Consider the following 886-nt stretch of genomic DNA (forward strand, 5'->3'; position numbering starts at 1 on the left):
AATTGTTAAATGAGTAATTTGGTGAGTGCTGAAATCTGATCTGATTTCTTCAGATGGATAGTCAATACGGATATACATGTTATGTCTACCATAATGACATAAGCATTTACACTACTGCTCAAAAGTTTATTGGCAGAAAGATTTTTTTTTTTTAAAGAAACAAATGCATAAAAATTTATCACAATGACAGCAAAAGACACAATGGAAGAATTCTGAAAAAAGATTCATTATGGTTTTGACAAAAATTAACATGTTAAAAAAGTTATTTCAAACTGGAATAATTTCACAATATTACAGTTTTTACTGCATTTTGAGCAAATAAACGCAGCCTTGCTGAGCATAAGAGACTTCTTTCAAAAACGTAAAAACAAAAATCATGCAACCCAAATCTGAATCTTTTGTAACAGTATGTCTTTACTGTCATTTTTGATCAATTTAATGCATCCTTGCTGAATAAAAGTACTAATTTTAATATTTAATTAGTACTAATAAAGTACTAAAAAAATACATATCTTGCAAAGTAACATCTTTCATACACCTAAACAACGGCAGGGCTACTGGACATCAATATATTACTATATGCAGTTTGACATGTCCATTATTACCTGGATATTTTCCCCAAGGCCTGAGATGAGGATAGAGTTGGATCTTGGACTGCCTGCGCTGGCACTCAGAGTCAAGCTGCTGTTGCCACATTCGACAGACATTTTAGGGCTCTGGGCCAGATCATCTCCGCCTCTGGAAGAAAGAAAATTGAGCAATGCCTATGAGTGCATGAGAGGACATGGGGCCCCACATTTCTACACTCAGATGTGTATTTCTTATCACACACACTGTGTAGTCCCACTTCTTAAGAAACCCACTCTTAACCCAACTCTTTTAGAGA

The 886-nt window shown here is 34.7% G+C and overlaps 1 protein-coding gene across 1 annotated transcript in view; it reads right to left on the reverse strand.

Moving 5' to 3' along the window:
- Positions 1–575: 575 nt before the first annotated feature.
- The window catches only part of LOC107577380 (enhancer of mRNA-decapping protein 4-like), a 4,616-nt gene continuing 4,305 nt past the window's right edge, over positions 576–886 (reverse strand). Inside the window, exon 6 of the mRNA XM_016263465.1 lies at positions 576–738. Within this exon, the coding sequence (XP_016118951.1) occupies positions 576–738 (163 nt within the window). The remainder of the gene's footprint in view (positions 739–886) is intronic.

This window comes from Sinocyclocheilus grahami, unplaced genomic scaffold (assembly GCF_001515645.1).
Source record: "Sinocyclocheilus grahami isolate Dianchi unplaced genomic scaffold, SAMN03320097.WGS_v1.1 scaffold5900.1, whole genome shotgun sequence".
NCBI lineage: Eukaryota > Metazoa > Chordata > Actinopteri > Cypriniformes > Cyprinidae > Sinocyclocheilus > Sinocyclocheilus grahami.